The sequence below is a fragment of the Rhamphochromis longiceps genome, linkage group LG10 (assembly GCF_057381845.1).
Source record: "Rhamphochromis longiceps isolate RC_006_pf linkage group LG10, R_longiceps_female_GT1.1, whole genome shotgun sequence".
NCBI classification, from domain to species: domain Eukaryota; kingdom Metazoa; phylum Chordata; class Actinopteri; order Cichliformes; family Cichlidae; genus Rhamphochromis; species Rhamphochromis longiceps.
This window is the reverse complement of record NC_140566.1, coordinates 24,967,289-24,986,884: the sequence shown is the minus strand read 5'-3', so window position 1 is coordinate 24,986,884 and position 19,596 is coordinate 24,967,289. Positions and strand designations below refer to the sequence as shown.

The window sequence follows — 19,596 nt, the reverse complement described above, 5'->3', positions numbered from 1 at the left end:
GCACAATTCCTACGCAAGACTTACCAGTAACTCCGATTTGCGTTCATCGCTGTGGTCAGTTTTGTTCTTGCAGCTTCCCGAATCCAGCTTCTTATATACAAACAGTCCAGTCGATATTAATTATTTTTACGTTTTGTAATAAAATGTAAAACAATTACACTGGTTTACATTTAAATCGTGCCGTCGCATCTGAATTGAAAGCGAAATGCTGGCGGACTTTCCCCGGAAACTGATGACGCTTCATTTAAAAAAACCCCAAAACGGTTATTTAAAAAACGCATAAAACTCTAGCCAACACCGCGGCCTTTTAAAAGACGCGCACAAAATAATTAATTAGCAGTTAACTAATGTCAACGATGAAATGTGTCAACAAAAATATGTACAAGCATCTTACATCACACACCGTGTCCTCACACAGCCCCACGTAGCCTAGGCGTCTCATTGTCGCAGTAATAATAGCCTACTGCTGCGACACCAAGGTTTCCTGGATCATTTGTTTTTGTTCGTTGCCTCCAAGCGCTGGTGAAAGCACGCACATTTTTTATGTCTTATTCAGAGATACCTATGTATTATCTGATTATAGTGAGGGTGAATTAAAATGATACTTTATTAAATATCCATGTCCCTGTTCACACTGCTCTTACCCGTGGAACCTAAATTATTAAAAATAGTAAAATAGACTCATCTTAGTCTAGGTGGCTTTGTCTTTAAGTAGCAAAAAAAAAAAAAAAAATCAATCAGTTATCCCACCCATTTACCACAATTAAATAGTTCGTACAGGGTCCAGAGAGACAGAATATTAGCACTATTTTTCTGTCATCACAAAAACGGAATTGAAAGAAAGGTCATACAGAAGTTGGGGAAACTATTTATTACATCACAGAAAGCTCAGCTTTTTTGTGCAGATGTAAAACGCAGTGAATAATAATAATAATAATAATAATAATAATAATAATTATTATTATTAATATTATTATTATTATTTTTAAAAAAGGATACACCAGTGATGCTTTGTGTTCATTTCATCTCCTCCTGCATTACCAGGTCTACCCAGCAGAAGTCCTCCAAGTCACCTCTCCTCTCTGCCTAGCTCAGGTTCAGCTGTCTAAATACAGCTTTTGGCACCACAACAGCACCTTAAGTAATGTTTTACCCACCAGAGCAGTCAGTTGTACAGTAGGAGGATTTAAGCCATGGCAAAAGACATTTTAGAGTGATTAAAATCAGGCAACTCAAAGGATAGAAGCAGCTGGAAGAATTTCAGTAGGTGAATAGTGTTACCTGTCAGCAATACTACATTGCATTTAAGCATTGCTTTAAATAAGGTTTGTGCACATTCATTTATGCAGAGCTGTCCCTGAGATCCAGAAACACCATTTTAATCAGGTCGAGGTCTGGACATTGACCCGGTAATTGCAACACCTTCATTCTTTTGATGTGTTACTAAATAGAAGAAGCTTTCTCCTGGGCCTCCACATGAGGGAGTAATGCAGTGATGATTCTAAGGGCTTTATATATGTATACTAAATCATTTTTTCTGTATCAGTTGACTTGTTTCCAGGACAAATAAAGAGATTGAACCTTTGGCTCAGGCTTGGCTGTCCCCATACTGACACTCCTAACACGCAACCCCACTGATATCTGAAGAAGGTGGGGAGTTCTTTTATGTCAAAAATGTGTGTAACTGTAGAAACCACACCGCCAGGAAATGTATTTTAATTCTAAACTATTTATTTTGTAATAACACGTTACCATTATTTGCCACATAGACAGAGGATTTTGGAGAAGTGTGCATTGTGCTGCATATTCTGCACGCTGCCTGTTGCAGGTGGTGAGAGATGTATTTGAAGTCCATTGGGACTCAGGATGGAGACATATCTGAATGCTCCACACCAGCAAATTTCCTAAATTTCTAGAGGTGGCTACATCTGCTGATGACAAGAAACATCACAATAACACAAGTAAGCTAAACAAACAAATACAGTACCGTTACAAAATAGTTCAAAATAAAAGACATAAAACACAAAAATACTGAAAAGAAGGTTTAAAATGTATAACATGCTGTTTAACTGCAGAACGTCATGCTGCTTCATGATGTTCTGCAGCAACTGAATATCTGAAAAACAAAAAACAACAAACAAACCAAAAAATAAAAACATAGAGAAGCCAAACTATAATTTAGATTCTTTGAGCTGGCAAACAGATGGAGTCGCTTCATTTTCAGCCTCCTTTTCCTTTTCTCCTTTTCTCCTGCTAGAACAACAAGGTGTCATTTAGCAACAGTGGGACATAAAATTTTTAACTGTGACAAAATAGGTATTAAACATAAAGATTGTAGATATATTAATGCCTAAACGTACCTGCATATCTGTGGCATTTGTGATATAGTCTCTGGCAAGATTTTTCCATTTGTTTCAGGCAACAACAAACATAAGACAGCACCACATATTGCTAGAACTCCCATTAGTATGTAGGGGAGTGCCTTGAATTCTTGTCCTGCAAATAGAAAATGCAAAATAAAATGATAAGGACATCAAAACAAAAACAGACTATCTGTTGCTAGTAAAATAAAAAGAAGAAGAAATAAGCAAAAGTTAATTTTTTTCTTGTTAAAGAACATAAACCTTGACCTTTTAATACAACTTCAAGTCTGAAAAACAAAAACATCAATAAATACATAAATAAATAGAATGTAAACAAAATTATGAACTGAAAAATGTGCTTAATTTTCCAGAGTTCCAGCTGAACTGGTAGCATTGTTAAGCAGACAAATTGGAGAGAATAAGGGCAAAACTTTGGGATTTTGTACTATAAGTTGTTAAGACTTTTTCTCTGTATTATTGTGGAGTCTTTGCCTTACAATTGAGACAACTGTTGTTGTGAAATGAATTGAATGGAATTGGAAAGACAGAATAGTATTGACAGTAGCATTACTATGTAATAAAAGGTACTAAGCCATAATAATAATAAGCCAGCTAACTTTAAATACTTTGTTAAAAATAATCCTGGTAAAAGCCAAATGCCTGAAGAAGTAAAACAAACAAAAAATCCTACCTAAGTAAATAATAAATGGGGAGATGATGGTCCCAATCCGTGCAGCCATGGAGCAAATCCCCATTGCTGTGTTTCTGATAGCTGTGGGGAACAGCTCTGATGTGACAGCATACACCACACAGAATGCTGATGTGATGCCAAACTTTCCCAACATCTCAAGAAAAACAGCCACACCTGGTAAACCTATGGAAGTAAAAAACATTTAACATTACAGCACAACCTAAAAAGTCAAAAGAGATGCACATAACTAAGTGTTGTTTCTAACTTCCTCATGTAGCTAAATATACCTTACTTAATCATTCGAGCTGTGCTAGTGCTAAATATTCATGAGCAGTCGATTAATATGCACTTTTAAACAATGCAGCCATGCTAAAGAGACTGCACTTAAGGCCTTTACACACAATGCATTAGATCGGTCCAAATATTTTGCACGTTAAAATATCTGTTCTAATTCTCACCGACTGCAGAACTTCACTTGATGATTTGCCAGGATTTAGTTTAATGAACAAAAAACTTTTTGTCAGTTCCAAATAAATAGCTCTGACCAGTCAGGCCACTGCATCTGGCAACAGGTGCAATTGTAACTTAAAACGGACACTGTTACCGAGTATACAAATACTAAAAAATACCATTTTACATCAGACGAACAGCTACAGTAGACACTGCTCCGGGTCAATGGCCCTCTGAAATTATTTCTCTGCCTCCTCAGATGTGGTTCCAACTCTGTCAACAAGTGCTAAAACTGCTCAACTGCCCTATTTTGTCTCAGTGCATTTTCTGGTGAAAATGCATTTGGAAAATTTAGAACTTTGTGTTTCTTTTTGCACGCGCTCAGTCTGTAATGCCCTTTAGACCCATGTCCGATTTGGTCACAGCGGAAGCTAAAAGTATTCAACTTGGTCAAATAACACGTCACATGCATTCTGAATACATTTTTATTTTATCAAGGTAAGTAAATGGGGTTTTGTTCCTGTTACATTTTCTGAGGACGAAGTGCAAACATTTGTTCATCCACAGTGTGAACTCATTAACAAGTGACTTGCTTGTAACACTTTAATCATTACCTATTGGAATGAGGTGGACACAGAGGATCATGACACCCCCGAGAAAGAGCGTGGAAGACTGGCAGAAGCGCCTGGAGCAGTACTTAAGCAGTACCAAGGCAATTATGTAAGCTGGAACTTCTACGACAGCAGACAAGAAGCTGTTTATGTAAGGGTCACCGTTCAGGTTGGAAGTGTTGAGGACTAAAGCATAGTAGCTGATGGTGATGATGATCCTGCACAGAAATTCAAAGCAAAACTTAATTTGACATAACAAGCAATTATTTTGGTTTAAATCTTTTAATCTCCTAAATCATATGAGCAAATTCTAGATGTACCACAGAAGTGAACATATCAGTGTAATAGAGAATATATTGCAGCTTTTCACAATGACCAAAATGTTTTGCTTCTCCTCCTTCATTGTGAGCGCATCTTCAATCTGTGGCAAAAAACAGACAAAGTGGTTAAACTTTGGATCCTGGACCTGCAGACTTCTGCATATGTGCTATAAAGCCATATAATGAATTTTTATAAAGAAAAATAGGCTAACTTGAAATGCAAACCTAAGCCAAGAGACAAGCATAATCATGGTGCAAATGTCAAAGGTTTTAGTTTTATTCTAACCTAATGCACATTTCTCAAAACACACTCTGATTTAAAATCACCAACTTGCTGATGCACTTACCTCAGCTTGTGTAAAAATTGCCTGTGGCGGCTCTACTTTGTTCAGCTTTGCAGCGTGCTTCAGGATTGCTTCAGCCTCGTTTACTCTTCCTTGAGAGATCAGCCAGCGAGGAGACTCTGGGACTATCCTGAGCAGACAAACACAGTGGCAACATAATATTTTCAGAGAAACACAAACTTGATCATTAATCTGATAGTAAAGCAAGACATTGACGACATCCCTGCCAAAACATCTTGTTGAGTTAGCTGTTTGTTGGTTGAGGTTGAATAGTCGTTTTTGTTTAGGAACGATCCTAAAGTAGTGAAATGACCCAGTATCTGAATGGCAGCCATGACAAGAGCTGATTGATCTGTATAAATGTTCAGGAAAAGTGCTTCAGTGATTTCACTATTTGCCCATCTAGTGTAGAATATGCTGGACTATCCTTCACAAAAAGAAAGGAGATGATCATGTCCCACAGTTCAAGGCAGCACACCATTCATAAAAAACAAAACAAGTGATCAACATGACTGACAAGGAATTCAGATCACGTTGCAAATTTTGGGTCTGTTTACCATATAAGGCTGTAAATTTCTAATATGCTGACATATTTTGGAGTCAGAGTTTAACAAACTAACCGGAGAAACATCCAGCTGGCCTGGGCTACAGCTTGGAGGATGTTTTCAGTTGAGTTGATATTTTACTTATTGGCCTTTCAAGATGAAAATTAGCTATTAGCTAAATCTGGTAAAATGAACCTTTTCTCTTAGGGGATTAATGTTTTTGACAAGTTAAGTGGAAAAATGAAACAAAGAGTATGCAACATTTTTTCTATAAATTAGACAGTTTTAATACTGGCAATGAAAATATACACTGTTCCAAACATATGGTTTATAACAGTGAAAATGACAGTGTTACCCCCTACTGTATTTAACCTTAAACAAACAAACTATGAAGTAAAAGCTGGTGTTTTGCTATCTTGAACTATAAATTAATGTATTACCCTTCAATAAGAAATTATATCTTTTTCTTGAGTTGAAAACAACTTTCAGGACACAAGCCATAATGCAACAAATGAAAAAGTCTCACCACCACAGAGGGACGTAGATCAATCCACAGGCAGCCATTGGAATCAGCAGCAACTGCCATTCCCGGAGGAAGTAGGCTGCTCCAGGCATTGCCATGTACCCCAGTGCTGAGCCCATAAAAACTCCAAGAGAACAAAACGCCACTCTGGTTTTTGGGCTTAGAATTTCTGAACCTGTAAATGTCAAAAACAACATTTTGGAAAATTTGTAATATTGTTACAAGGAAAGTTCTGAAACTGAGCATTAGTGCAGTCTGTCTTACTGTCTTACTTATCAAATCAGATAAACCATTACGGTCTGGCATGAAGCACAATTCATATGTAGTTTTTGAGGTTGTAACAAGAGTTGTGCATAAGTGATACATAGTATGTCTATATAACAGTTAGGAATTATGTTTGCTTATTTCTTGATTTCTTTATTCTTTCATTTAGGGCTTCCTAAATTTTATTGTACATCCAAGCAATTGACTTGTACTTCATGCACAGACAAAATTACTTAATGTCTGTGCAGCATAAAAAATCTCATTCCTTATTAGGAAAACATACCTAGCACAAATGCAATGATGTAGTTGGAGAATCCCCCAGCACCCACCAAAAAGAAAATGAAGGTGAAAATCTCCCAGCTCGGGGAGAATATCTGTGCTGTGATTGATACAGTTTGAAGCAGCATCATGATAAAGAGTATTGGTCTCCTTCCGTATCTGTAAGGAAACACAGTCTAGTAGACTAGATCAACACAAATACTGTTCAAACATTGTTGTGTGGAGTACAGACCTGTCGGACACCAGACCTGAGATCAACGCTCCCAGTAGCACACCAACATAATAAATGGAGCTGGTGAGTGGAAGTTTGTATGCATTCTCACAAACCAAGTCCCACTGCAAAATCAGTACATCGTTTTCACTCACTTACAATTTGTGGTATACATCTGCAAATCTGTCAACCAATAAAGAAATGACAGGTGACTCAGATCACAATTTAAATTAGTGGTAGGTTATAAATCTAAGGTAATATGGTGATAAGTTCTGAAATCCCACTGTAGGCAACGGGGTCCTGCATGGGCTACATCTTGGAGGATGTTTTCATGATATGCTGATATTTTACTGACTGGAATTCTCAGTAACTAGTTGAAGACAAGAATAGAATAAGAACTCACAGTATCTATGACTTCTGAATATGTAAAGTAAGAGTAACTCTCCCACAGGTAGAACAACTTTTATTTTTTAATAGTTCCAGGTAATTGTTTGTGCAACAACACCAATAACTTCATTAATTTTTCATAATAACTATCAGTTAGTCTCCCCAGTACGGGGAGAATTTAATCACACGTACAATTTGTAAAACACCTACTTTTAACTCATATACACATATACTGATAGAAAGTGAGAAAAAATCAGTTTATGTTAGGATAGTTATTGTTTTAGTCTTTTTATTTGCATGATGTAGAGGAAACATTGTGGTTTGATGTTGTTTTGATGCTTGAATGCTTTGCAATCACTGGGGAAAACAAGGAACTGTCAAACTTTATAAAAAATGTAAGTCAAAATCCTCACCTGTGGCATGAGAGAGATGTTTGAATAAGATGAAAAGGACTAATAAACTAAAGAGCATTAATCTTAAATCCATTGTAACTGTAATGCAACTTTAATTGACAGTAACATTAAAAACATGATGCAGGATGCTGCTGGTTGCTGAGTAAATTCAAGTGTTTGTGTGACTTCTTTCAGTCTGCATAATTCTTGAAACAGTCATCTTTAAGCAAGATTATATCTTAACAAGCATTTGTGTTTGTTTTTTTACGGCACTAATGTACAAATAATTACTTGCTCGACTTCTAGTTGCTGCTTAATTTCCCATTAATAATAATATCACACACCATGAACCCTGTGTATAAGAGTAGAAAATTAAAGTTTGGCATTTTGACCTGTTGTTGTTGTACCTGGTGGGCTGCCATAGTTTAGCAGTTTACATGAATTAGTTTTACTTTGCATAATAGCTTAATCATGTCATGGAAAAGTCTATGTAAAACTATCTTGTCTGAAATTCTTCACATCCAGCTCCATGCCAGGCACTTCACTTAAAAGCACATCTGGTAACACTGATAAGACTTTCTAGTTACTAGATTGGCAGATCAATGCTATACCTTGTGCATGCATGTTCTAGATAAATCTATGATGCTAAATAAAATCATGACAAATTTCTCACCTCGGTAACAATAGTTGACTGGTAGATGCTTTTGCTGTGTAACCACCCATCTATACAACTCTCCCAAGGTATTTCACTAACGTTCACATCGACATTTGGGATAATATTGTTCTGAGAGTAGTTCCTGACCACATCCAAGTTAAGCCTTGAACAGGAACTCCGCTTTGCATTGCCACTAACAGTTTCCAATGGGATTGTCACGTTTTTCCACATCTCGCTGATGTTGTAGTTTTCAGGAATATAGCATTCGTGAGATGGAATAGCACCTATGAATACTATATAGCCGCCAATAAATCCATTTGGGAGAATGCTTATGGCCAGTGCTAAAAAAATCCTGAGCTGAAAGGGTCCCCAAGATCCAAGAAAAGCTGTGATGGTGTCATAGTCTCTGATTTTTACCGTATTCGTTACTTCACCAAAATCCTTCATACTTAAAAGAGTCAGTGCTGAATAGCCAGAAGATCGGATGAGCACTATTGGTCTAAGAGATTTCAGAGGTTGTGAACTGTAAAGCTGAGCTCAGGTTTTATATGCCTCACCTGATATGGGAGGTTACACAGTTACATAAAGTTTTTTTTACAACACTATTTGAGCTTTAGCACATGTTTTGTTGTGCTAAACAAGTGAATATCCTGTAGCTGAGGAGACTAGCGCATTATGACCACAGTTACACAAGATTTTGAAAAGTATTTTATTTAGATTTTAATATTTTCAATGACTTTGATGTTTTCTTCACAGTAGGTTAGGTAAATTAGACATACCAAATACTGTGCACAGAATAAAATTTCAAAACAAAAACAAGTAAAATAGAACTTTTGAAATAGAACAGATACCATGACTTAATAAATTGGATTATTTCAGAATATTTCAGAATTATTTATTTTCATTACAAAGAGAATATTGCAAAGGATTGAGGTGGGACCTTATCTTTGAATGCCCAAAAACCTGTGAACCATGTAACCAGGTTTATTGTCCACTACCTGGGCGGGTACATGCTGATGGGCCAGCATGCAAAAAGGGCTGGAAGAAAAGGTTTCATTTGGGAAACATAAAAAGTAGGCTGGATCTTAAAAGATGTTGGAAGCTTGAGATAGACAGCTGATGTGTTAATGATGCTGGGGATGTTGTAAAGAGAGCACCACAGTCTCCCCCTCCTGGACTGGAAGCAAAGACGGTTGACATCCCAATGAAGCTTCAAATGGTGAGGCGGTTAGTGAGCATACTTAACCTAAGGACCATGGGGCCTTCAGAAGGAGGGATTGAGGTAGTGATACAGCACAGGGCAGCTTTAAGCTCCCGATTAGCCCTTTCTTTTTGATTGTTGAACTAGAATCCTGAGAACAAGCTAACTTTTGTGCCTAGTACTTCACGCAAAAACAATATATAAATTGGGAATGTCTGTCTGTCTGAGAAAATGTGTGAGGGAATGCAGTTGGAATACAGAGGTGGCTGACAGGAGTGGTTGCAAAAGAGCTGAAGGCAGGAACGAGCCTTGCTTTTGAAGCAAATTGAACAGGTTGCACATACTCTCTCTGTAGAGTGGGCTACCAAAGGTTAGCTAAGAGATGGTGCCACTTTAACCGGGGCACCAAGCAAATCTGATAATGTGCACCCAAGGCATCACTTGCATGCGAACGAAGGAAGGCGTAGATACATGGGTCGAGAACAGTAAGTAAAATCACAATGCAAGCCAAGAGTGAGTATGCTGTTTATTAAGTTAAGAAAATAGGGTCTTTGGAACACGATGATCTAGCAATGCATTTTTCTGAAGCATTACCTCTTGGGATGGCGTGGACACAGAGGATCAGGATGGAGGAGGAGAGCTGAAGACTCGGAGAAGGTTCTGGAGCATTACTGAAGCAGTACCAAGACACTTCTGTAAGCTGGAACCTCCCTCAGCAGATGAGAAGCAGCTTAAGTAATGGTTGACATGCTGGTTTGATGTGTTAGGGGTTGAAGTGTAGTAGTTAATGATGATGACAGCGATCCTGCTAAGACAGATACTCATAACGAATGAGTTACCCTAATTTAGTTATTTCAATTACAAAGCTTAGTTTTTTTTTTTTGAGGCAATGAGTTTTACATTATTTTTTGAAGTTCTTGGAAATAATTAGATTTTACAGTGTAGAGACTTCAGAGTAAAATTGTAAGACTGGAAATGCAAAATACACAACCAAATATCAAACGAATTAGGTGCAGTTTCAAGACTTAAATAACCAAACGTTTGTACTGTATCTAGCTCATGCATATGACTAAAGTTTACATTTTCATCTCTTGGTTTTAATACTTTTCACATTAAATGTGGAAACTGTACACATACCACAGGAATGTAATGTTTTTTTCTTCATAGACAACAAATCTTCAAGGTGTGGGGAGGAAAACAACAAGATGAAACTGTAGTTAAACTTTGGATCCTAGATCTGTAAATGAAACACGACTTCTGCACACATGGTACAAAGTGATATAATGAGTGACCTAACACAAACAGGCTAACCTGAAATGCAAACCTGAGCCAACAGACAACAGGAACTCGAGTCTCTTGGTGTAAGCAAGTCTTAACCAAATACTTTTCATATTCACCGGGAACAAAAATATTTATATTTAATATTTGTTTATAGAAATATTTGTTTAACCAAAAAAAAAAAAAAAAAAAAAAAAAAAGTCACAAAGCCCTCCTACAGCCTTTTCTAGCCTCTTCTGCTATATTACTTCCAGATGATAAAAAGGCCAAGCCAATGAAACGACATCATAATTAAATTATCTTTCATCTAGTTTTTAGAACCTTTGACCTTTTTAGCACCTTTGCAGATTGTGAAGATCACATATTCAAACAAACAACATATTTCCAAGACTCTTATTTCAGCTTGGGTCGAAATAGCCTCTGAGGGGCCTCTTACTTTATTCTTCTTAACAGCTTCTTCCAGAATGGCCTTTACGCTTCCCTGAGAGAGCAGCCAATGGGAAGACAACAATACTAACAATATAACTACAATATCTGACAATATCAATGTAACCAAACGATGACCTGGACACATCAAAGAAAAACTTAAATTGGATGTTAAAGTTTACTTTAAAATCACTTTAAAACAGTCACAAATTAAGCCATCACCGTCGCTTATTAATTTCATATGATGGTGTTACCTTTATTTAGTAAATGGAAAAGGGACTGGATCTTATACAGTATTTCTGTTCTACTGGAGCATCAACGTGTTTTATACAACATGTCTCATTCATGTGTTGACACCCATTCAAACAAGCACTTTTTATTTTTTACAACCAAATGCTTTCTATTGAACATTAACATTTCAGATGCCAACTTGGGGTTCATTAACTTTCCCAAAGATGCTTTGACATCAAAACTTTGTGCTCAAACTACCAGCCTTCCAGTTACCGGATGACCAGTTCAACCTCCTGAGTTACAGCCACGACCATACACGTTGATTTTTTAAATATTATTCAACCAACTTGTTGCTGATTGACTTCAGTGTAACTGATTTGTTGCATCATCTAACCTTCTTAAGCATCAAGTCACAACCAGTTTCCCTGGAAAATATCTTGATGCTGCCTTGACAATTATAGTTTCTCTAAAGATAAGATAAGATAAGATAAGATAAGATAACCTTCATTAGTCCCACACGTGGGAAATTTGTTTTGTCACAGCAGGAAGTGGACAGTGCAAAAGTTATATAGCAAAATTAGAATACAATAAGAATAAAATACTGTACACAACTGTACAGAATAGAATAAAATACTATATACAGTAGAATAAATAGAATAAAATATACAATAGGATAAAATAGAATACAAATGCTGTATACAACTGAGTAAAGGAGTGGGCCCTCTACTCCAAACGACCTGAGTCTCCGCAGCAGGTGCAGCCTGCTCTGCCCTTTCCTGTAGAGGGCGTCTGAGTTATGAGTCCAGTCCAGTTTGTTGTTCGGATGAACACCAAGGTACCTGTAGCTGTCCACAGCCTCAATGTCCATACCTTGGATGTTCAGTGGTTGCAGTGGAGGATGTTTGTGCCTGCGGAGGTCTACCACCAGCTTCTTGGTTTTACTGGCGTTGATCTGGAGGTAGTTCAGCTGGCACCAGTCCACAAAGTCTTGGGTCAGTCCTCTGTACTCCTTGTCGTCCCCATCAGTGATGAGGCTGACTATTGCAGAGTCATCAGAGAACTTCTGCAGGAAGCACTGGGTGGAGTTGTGGGAGAAGTCTGCAGTGTAGATGGTGAAGCGGAACGGAGCCAGAACCGTTCCCTGTGGGGCCCCCGTACTGCAGACAACCCTGTCCGACACACAGCCCTGAGTTCTCCCATACTGTGGTCTGTCGGTGAGGTAGTCCAGAATTCAGGTAGTGAGGTGATGGTCCACTCCTGAGTTCTCCAGCTTGTCCTTCAGGACCGAGGGAAGAATAGTGTTGAAGGCACTGGAGAAATCAAAGAACCTGATTCTCACAGTGCTTCCAGCGGTCTCCAGGTGAGCGAGGGAACGATGTAAAATGGTAAATGGCCTGTATTTGTACAGCGCTTTACTAGTCCCTAAGGACCCCAAAGCGCTTTACACATCCAGTCATCCACCCATTCACACACACATTCACACACTGGTGATGGCAAGCTACACTGTAGCCACAGCCGCCCTTGGTGCGCATTGACAGAGGCGAGGCTGCCGGACACTGGAGCCACCGGGCCCTCTGTAGGAGGTGAATGACGGCATCATCCGCTCCAATGCCAGGCTGGTAGGCAAACTGAAGTGGGTCCAGTGATGAGCTCACCAGGTGCTGAAGCTGAGCCAGGACCAGCCGCTCCACGGTCTTCATCAGGTGGGATGTCAGAGCCACCGGCCCATAGCTGTTGAGGTCCTTGACGCGTGAAGTCTTTGGCACTGGTACAACACAGGAGGTTTTCCTATCACATGTCCGGCATGACCTGCCCGAAACCGGAAGTGACATTATTTTGCGGAAATGTAGTTTTTTACCATCGTGGCCTTATGAGCCTATACTTGTGTTTTTAAAAGTTATGTTTGACTTTATGACTTTCTGTGTCGTTTCTGGGATGCTTAGGACTCACATTGCACTGCTGGAAATATTTTATTTTGATGCATATGCTGTTATTTTGCAAATTTGCACTATAATATATTTTTTTGTTTTTCCTGCAGTATATGAAAATTGGTGTATCTCAAAAATAAAACTATGAAGACACTTAAAATAAATTTCCTTTGGTGGGAAACTAGTTTGTGCAACTTTTTTGTATTTACAGTTTTGAGGGATAAGCCTCTTACATTTCTCTAACTAGAAATATATGTTAAAAAATCAAAAACGATTTAAAACTTTTTTTTGCAAAACTTTTTTTGCAATTTACGTAATTACTATGCACTTAATGCAGACATATTATTAAAATGTGGGCTATAATGGTTGTATTGATGTATAGCAACTTGAAGTGCTCCAAAAAATGGCTCCACAGCATGTAAAAATATACTATAAGCTCTGGCGGACTTGGTTCTATGGTAGGTCTTAAAGGGTTAAGTTAGAATTTCTAGTTATTAGATCAGTAATGTACTTTGTGCAATCATTCAATTACATAAAATAAAAGGTGCCAAAAAAATCTGTTCAGGAGGATACTGATGGCCAGTTGCGAAGGTGTCATGATTTTTATGCTGTCCATTTTGTGACTAAATTTCTTAACATTTAAAGCAAAACGTTTTCTTAGTACTTAGAGCTCAGAATTTATATATAGCTCATTTAATCTAGGAGGTCAGATAGTTATGTAAAGTGTCATTTTTTAGGTCTCTTCTATTTGTGTTTCATACAGGTTTTTAATACATTTTACATAATGACAGCTGAGACATTTCCAAAGCTAAAGCTAAAGCTAAAGCTAGAGCTTCAAAAGCTTAATGTGGGACAGCAACTCAAGAGGAATTTATCTTGATACAGTTATGACAGAATTCACTAAATAGGCTTGGAGCATATGACAGCTTAGAGAGACACCATTGTTAACAGCACTGCTTGGTTCCATCTCCCGTTAACCTCTGATTTCTTCGCTGCATTTTATAGCAATTCATAATCACAGTATTGTAGAACAAGTGGTATGTATCAATATGTGGTTTATATTTCTCATTTCAAAACAGCTTGAAGTGGCCCAACAAATTAATAGAGAGCATATATTTAAAAAAGACATAAAAATAAACAAACAACATTTAACAACAAATATTCAATGACAATTTATTTGAAAAAACAGTAAAACAAACATGTAATCTATTAACATCTTGTGCATTGATTCAGTCAAAGATTTGTAACACTTAAATGGTTTCAAGTCTCCCCATTTCAATATTGGGGGTTGGGATATCCCAGAACTCCTTGCTCTGTCTTCTCTTAAACAAACAAGATATTACAAGTTAATTAGTAAGCTTCAGATATGCTGGCAGGTGAAGTTTGCTACCTTTGGACATAATCAAGCAAACTGCTAGCCATTTCCAGATTTTATGTTAACTAAGCTTAAGACCTGCTGACTGTACCCTTTTCTTTATTAGTATGGTAGCATGATGCTTTTTATTACAATAAATCAAACTTTTCACTGGCAGTAAAAACAATAAAATAGACAATGATGTTAAATGTGGTATTAGCTGTTAAAACACAAAACCAGAACTGTGCGCTAATAGGGTTCAAATGTTAATTTTTTACTTGAATTTTGTGACCATTCAATTCCGTAAAAAATGAATAATGTTTTTATTTTCAATATGTCTAAATACTTATAGGAATTCTTGAATTCACAATCTTAGCATGCTTGTGGGATTTTATTTTGGGATTTCAGATGGTCACTTTCACGCAAAAGACGCTTAACATCAAATAAACTAAAGAGAAAGAGCTTGCCCATCAGAATGGGCCTCACATGGTATGGGTGGGTTAACTATTGCTGCATTTGTTATGCATTTCTTCTTCTTTTGGTCCACTGCAAAGCCTGAAATTACAAAAAAAGTGAAAAAAAGAGAAAAATGTTATTTTCTATTTCTTCACATTTGAAGGTATGTAGCATAAAAAAATATATTGCCCTTTTACAACATGCACATCACCTTATCAGGAAGTCAATCAATCTAAGTGTTCTCAGAAATTATGCATTGACAAATACTAAAATCAAGTTCTGATGTGTTCTACAGCCCACATGTGAGACATTTAGCACTTTGATCATATCTACATGTGATGCGTGAACTGCCCTCACCCCTGACATTTTTGCATCTGCTCCACGGTTTCCGGAAGATCTTTATGAAGGGTCTCCGGAAGGAAGAGGTTAACCACAGAGGAAGCAATTGTGAGACTTCCCATTAAAATATAAGGCAGAACTTTATTATACGTACCTAGAAATAATAAAGGAACAAAAGTCAACTTTAGAAAATGGCATACTTTTAGATACCTAAATGTATAACCTCATGAAATGTTAAGCATCTACAAATCTATGTTTACTTCAAGTTTACATGAGATGCTGCAAGACATACTTTTACCTGACTATTTAATATTTTTACATACCACTGCTGTTTTTCTGTGCTGGTTTTTTAGGTACCTACGCTATATCATTGTATGACTAAGCCAATGCAGTGTCTGTGTGAGATATCTAACATCTGTGTACCTAAAAAAATGACATAAGGTGCTGTGATACTGCCAACACGTGCAGCTGAGGAGCACATCCCCATGCCAATATTCCTGAGTACTGTGGGGTAAATCTCAGCAGTGTAGATGTACACGATGCTGAAGGCCATAGTGAAGCCAAACTTTCCAGTCATTTCTAATGCCAGAGCAACATTGTGAAGGGCTGAGGAGAGAAGAAATAGAGAGAGACTTAATTGTTTTTTGGTTTCATGATATTAGAGCTTTACTTTGTAAGAAGGGAAACCTTACTGTCAGGGATGAACTGGATGAGCAGAAGAACTCCTCCTCCAATGATAAGGAACAATGAAAGGAGCACTCTTCTGGGACATGTTTTTAGCAGCCACGTAGAGACTATGTAAGCGGGGACTTCGGTTGTAGCAGACAAAAAACAGTTCACAAATGGGTTGCCACTGAGGTTGGAGGTGTTCAGCGATAAACCAAAATACCCAATGTTTATTGCCATCCTGAAAATACAAAAAGAAAAGTACAGTGTCATTATTTACCAATATTTGTGTTATTATATAAAGGTCAAGTCAGCCATCTGTTCACACTGACTATTTTTGCTGAATTACAAAAACCTAAAATGTCAGAAAAAGGTGAAAGCAACCATAAAACGTACCATAAAAGGAGACACATCAGTGTGATACATCTCAGATTCTTGGATTTCAGAATATCAAGCATGGTATATGTCTTGAAAAGAGGCAATTCCTGGGTGTTAAATGGAGACAGAATATAATTTATGTGATTTGAACTTCTACTTTTGTACATAGACTATTGTCAGTATATCATAAGCAGATTATATGTGGGCTTTGTCCAAGGAAAAAGCATTATGTGGATATGAATGGGTGAGATTGTACTGTATTTTAATCTTATAGTAATCTGAGGAATGATTCTTAATTCCAAACACTAGCACTAGATTTCTATTCAAGAAAGCAACTTATAATAAAACATTATGGGGCAAAAAAATGTAAATGACTAAAATATTCAATGTGGCCTCTAGAGTCACATTTTTACATTTAGTCTGTGAATATTAAAACTACCAGCGTACACCTGTCAGCCACAACATTGAAACCACCTATGTAGCATTGTGCAGGTGCCCCTCATGCCAATAAAACAGCTCTGACCCTTGAAGGCCTGAATGTGATGTCTGGCACTGGGACATTAGCGGTGGATCCTTTGGGTTCCAGGGTTGGACATCTGTAGATCTGGCTTGTTCCGCTGCATCCCACATATCTGATCGGACTCAGATCTGGGTCAACACTTTGGGCTCTTTGTGGTACCCCCCTAAGCAGGTTTGGCAGTGTGGCATGGTGCACTGTCCTGCAGAGGGAGGCCGGTGCCGTCAGAGAGTGTTGCTACGATGTGGGGAGTGGGTCTGCAACAGCATTTAGGTGGGTGATACATGTTAAAGTAACATGCACAAGAATGCCAAGACCCAAGGTTTTTCCGGCAAAATAATGCATTGGAATGAGAAGACAAATGCTATTTGTTTCATCTGTCAGTGGTTTTAATGTTGTGGCTCATTCTGTGTGTCAAATTTCCAGAAATGTAACCCTAAATTTGTTTTTCCATTTTTAGAAAATACTAGATATGGACCTGAATGTTAGACAAATGCATATATTAATACTAATATTAATAACAATGAATGAACCTCACCTCAGATTCTTTAAAGATTACAGGTGGTGCCTGAACTTTATTTTTACTTGCAGCTTCTCTGACAATGGCCTCGGCCTCTTTGACTCTCCCCTGAGTCATCAGCCATCGAGGAGACTCTGGGATAAACCTGCCCAACCAACATAGTTTTAGAGTCTATTTTCTTCACAGTTATTGACAGTGTAATTGACTTTGCATTTATGCATGAATATTGGAATAAAAATCACTGGATATCATAAAAAACATACCACCACAGAGGAAAGTTTATCAGAGAGGTTGTTGACAGAACTGCAACCAGAGTCCTCCATTCTCTGATGCCGTATGCAATCCAAGGAAGTGTCATGTACCCAATGCAGTAGAAAAGGAAGGCTCCGAGAGTTGTGAACAGCACACGCATAGTTTTACTCAAAACCTCAGTTCCTATCCAAGATGAAATCATAAATCGTTAGTGACAAGCTTGTTACTGAAGGCAGACAGAGGAATCATACCAAACACATGTTTAAATTATATTTCAAACCTAGAACAAATGCAGAAATGTAGAGGGATATCTGAGAGGCTCCAACCCAGAGGTACATGATGCAGAACATCCTCCACGAATGAGAAAAGGACTGAAGCAGGACGGAGAGACACTGGACCCCAAGAGACATAAAAACAACCTTCTTCCTTCCAAACCTGATTAGAAAGGAATCGTATATATCGCAGATATTTATTCACAGATACAGAGCATTTATAAATGCATGTGGTTTGTTTTCTTTTGGTGAGGAAATGCAATCAAATAGCTACAGTTAAGGTTTAAAAAAACAAACAAACATCACAGCTAAATGAACAAACCCTCTTTGGAAATGAACCGAAATTGGAAACATTAGAAACTGAATAAGGAAATAAAAATTTATGTTAAATACAAAACTATATTAGCCCGTGTGTTAGCACCATCCCTCTTATAACAGCAGATGGGGCTGCTGTCATTAATTCCACTATATAGTGTGGCTATAGGTTTTTTTTTTAACTATTCCGAAATCAGTGTCATTTGCCAGCTATTTATTTTTCAGACACTACTGTAATCAGCACTGTATGAACAGACTTGATTTAGAGAAACTAACAGACTTGTAGTATATAGTAAATGACAGAAAATGTCTTATAATTAAGTCAATGTAGGTATAATTATACAGGGTGGATTCAGGGTAAGTAGAAAAAGGATAATTAGGAGTAAAGTACCTGTCTGAAAGCTGTCCTGAGACTAGGGACCCAATGAGATATCCCACAAATAGACTCGAGGATGCAAATGGAACTTTCCATTGGTTGTCACAAACAAGGTCCCACTGTAAAAGATGCGAATTACATAATAAAAAGACAGCTTAAAGCTTTCAAAACTGGAATTTCATGTTAGTAATCATAATAATATAATACTGACCTCAGTGACTATAGTGGATTGGTAGATTTCTTTGCTGTAATTCCATCCATCTAAACATCCCTCCTGCTCCAGGGTTGTCAGGTTAACTTCTCTTCCAGGAATATATCCTTGTGCAGAAAGATTTCTAACCACGTCTATCTTATATCTGCTGCACTGGCTCTGAACTTCCTCACCATCCACTATCGTAAAGGGAATGATGGCATCTCTCCACTCCTCGGTCAGGTTGACGTCTGGAATCAAACAGTGGTGTTTCGGAGCTGCTCCAACAAAGACAATGTAAAGCCCGTTGAATCCGGTTGACACAAAAACAACATTTAGGAGAAAGAATGTGGTCCAGAAGTAAGGACCGCTCTGTCCAAGAAATGCTGTATCGTCATCATAATCTCCCATTCTTTATATATAAGTATATTACAAAAAATACCTCCCTGCTCTGAAGGGAAAAAGGCAAAGTCTTGTAAAATTCTTCAGAGCTGGCTTTCTTCTTAAACTCTTCAGCTTAGTGTCAGAGTGTTAGAGCTGAGCTCTTTGTCAGGCAGAGTGAGCCGGTCTCTTGGTGGGACGGAGTTAAACTTTAAATTTAAGTGCTGAGTTTTAAACCTCCTTTCTAAAGGATAAATTTTCATCGCAATGTGAAACTTCTTGTTGATCCTCTATTCTTATAAGCAGTCAAGGCAGAAAATGAATCGAATATTAAAGAATGACAGACAGCTCATGCGGTAATTTGATTGGATTTGATTTACTGTAAGTAAGAATAACCAGAAGCTTCATAGTTACCCAGCCCCCTCACCCAGCCCCCTCACTACTGTGGAAATTTCCTCTAAACAACATTCCACTCTATTAA

At 37.7% G+C, this 19,596-nt stretch overlaps 2 protein-coding genes across 2 annotated transcripts; both read right to left on the bottom strand.

Moving 5' to 3' along the window:
• Window positions 1-2,171: 2,171 nt before the first annotated feature.
• slc22a4 (solute carrier family 22 member 4) lies at window positions 2,172-8,482 on the bottom strand. Its single transcript, XM_085419669.1, has 10 exons — window positions 8,054-8,482; window positions 6,623-6,726; window positions 6,395-6,549; window positions 5,851-6,022; window positions 4,783-4,909; window positions 4,436-4,536; window positions 4,119-4,333; window positions 3,055-3,237; window positions 2,361-2,496; window positions 2,172-2,253 (listed from the first exon to the last, which is right to left on the bottom strand). The coding sequence occupies exons 1-10, from the start codon at window positions 8,480-8,482 to the stop codon at window positions 2,172-2,174; spliced, it is 1,704 nt and encodes a 567-aa protein (XP_085275795.1).
• A 6,279-nt stretch (window positions 8,483-14,761) lies between these two features.
• slc22a5 (solute carrier family 22 member 5) lies at window positions 14,762-19,237 on the bottom strand. Its single transcript, XM_085419668.1, has 10 exons — window positions 18,756-19,237; window positions 18,560-18,663; window positions 17,862-18,016; window positions 17,593-17,764; window positions 17,348-17,474; window positions 16,311-16,399; window positions 15,941-16,155; window positions 15,672-15,854; window positions 15,267-15,402; window positions 14,762-15,008 (listed from the first exon to the last, which is right to left on the bottom strand). The coding sequence occupies exons 1-10, from the start codon at window positions 19,143-19,145 to the stop codon at window positions 14,954-14,956; spliced, it is 1,626 nt and encodes a 541-aa protein (XP_085275794.1). The 5' UTR covers window positions 19,146-19,237; the 3' UTR covers window positions 14,762-14,953.
• Window positions 19,238-19,596: the final 359 nt, after the last annotated feature.